We start from the raw sequence: 1,629 nt of genomic DNA on the forward strand, positions 1-1,629 counted from the left end.
GGGGGGGGTGCCGGGCGGGTCTCGTTGCCCCTTCCCCTCGTTTTCGGCCCGAGAGACCTGGTGCCGGTTCCGGGCTGGATTTGGCACGAAGGGAAGGCGACGCCTGGGTCCTTAGGCTTGCATTCCCCTTCCTCTGCCCGGCCAACGACGACCCGCTGAATGGGATCGATAACCGGGGCTTTCCGAGCTTGCTCTCGTTTCCAGCGCTCGGGCAAGGGGGCAGACAAGCGGGGTCGTGGCTTTCTTTCGCAATAAACGGGCTGTGCTATCAAGTGAGACCCGCCAGCTCTTCTCCTGCGGAAAAGAAACCCCCTTTTTTAAAAAAAAAAAAAGCCCCAAACCCCCTCCCCGCAGCCCCACCGTGGGGTTCATCTGCCTTCCCCGGATTAGGGACCGCGGCACAGGCGGCGGCTCCCTCGCCCGCGGGGCGGTGCGGGGCGGTGCGGGGCCGGAGCCGGAGCCGGAGCCGGAGGGGTCTGATGTGAAATCTCTCTTTGCTCTGTTCAAGGCAACCCGAAGGGCAGCGGCGCGGCCGGGCCGGGCAGCACGGAGAGGACGCCGTTCCTCTCTCCGGCCCAGCAGGACTTTAAGGAGGAGAAGGAGAAACACTTCGCCCCCAGCTCCCCCTCCTCCGCGGACAGGCAAAGGGACGGAGGGGACAGGCAGGCTAATTCGGCCAAGAAGAAGACGCGCACGGTTTTCTCCCGGAGCCAAGTGTACCAGCTGGAGTCCACCTTCGACATGAAGCGCTACCTGAGCAGCTCGGAGCGGGCCTGCTTGGCCTCCAGCCTGCAGCTAACAGAGACCCAGGTGAAAACCTGGTTCCAGAACCGCAGGAACAAGTGGAAACGGCAGCTCTCGGCAGAGCTGGAGGCGGCCAACATGGCCCACGCCTCGGCCCAGACTCTCGTGGGGATGCCCCTGGTTTTCAGAGACAATTCCCTCCTGAGAGTGCCGGTCCCCAGGTCCATCGCCTTCCCAGCCCCTTTGTACTACCCAGGCAGCAACCTCTCGGCCTTACCTCTCTATAACCTCTACAACAAGATCGACTACTGACTCTAGCAGCCGATGGCCCCGGCTCCCTCTCTGTATAGCGCGCAGATAGCCGGCACGACCTTTCCCGTCTCTGCTCATACGAAAGCAAACGTGCTTCTTCCCATGTTAAGAAATACACCGTGTGTATTCATTATTTTTTTATTTATGGGCTCCTCCCGGTTTCTTTATTTTCTAGGCTGGCATAGAGAGTTTTTGTATCCGATCGCCACGCACTAGCCCGGCAGACATCCCAGACTCCCCGAGCTCCACGGGACTTTAGCCGCGCATTTTAATCATGTCTGTCTGCACTCGCAGGTAGGAAACGAAAAACCCACAGGGAGCTTGGTTCTTTGACTCCGCACTTGTATCATCCACTTCCTGTCTCCTTTCCTTAGTATTCTTCCCTCCCTTGAAAATAAAATAATAATAATAATAATTACAAAAAAAAAAAACTATTTCAAATCTGTAAATATTTTTAAAGGAAATAAAACATTTTAAACAGCGTTTCTAACTTCTGCCAAGTCGCTTGCCTGTTTGAGGACAATGAGCCAAGCACACTGGGCGGGGGGCGGGGGCGGCTCGGGTTTAGCTGGG

At 57.2% G+C, this 1,629-nt stretch overlaps 1 protein-coding gene across 1 annotated transcript in view; it reads left to right on the forward strand.

Annotated features, from left to right (window-relative positions):
• Nucleotides 1-1,462, forward strand: part of HMX2 (H6 family homeobox 2) — a 7,301-nt gene extending 5,839 nt beyond the window's left edge. The window contains exon 2 of the mRNA XM_019502206.1: nt 509-1,462. Within this exon, the coding sequence (XP_019357751.1) occupies nt 509-1,056 (548 nt within the window). The 3' untranslated portion in view covers nt 1,057-1,462. The remainder of the gene's footprint in view (nt 1-508) is intronic.
• The last annotated feature ends 167 nt before the right edge of the window (nt 1,463-1,629 follow it).

The sequence above is a fragment of the Gavialis gangeticus genome, unplaced genomic scaffold, assembly GCF_001723915.1.
Source record: "Gavialis gangeticus isolate Ggan-Ray unplaced genomic scaffold, GavGan_comp1, whole genome shotgun sequence".
Lineage (NCBI taxonomy): Eukaryota > Metazoa > Chordata > Crocodylia > Gavialidae > Gavialis > Gavialis gangeticus.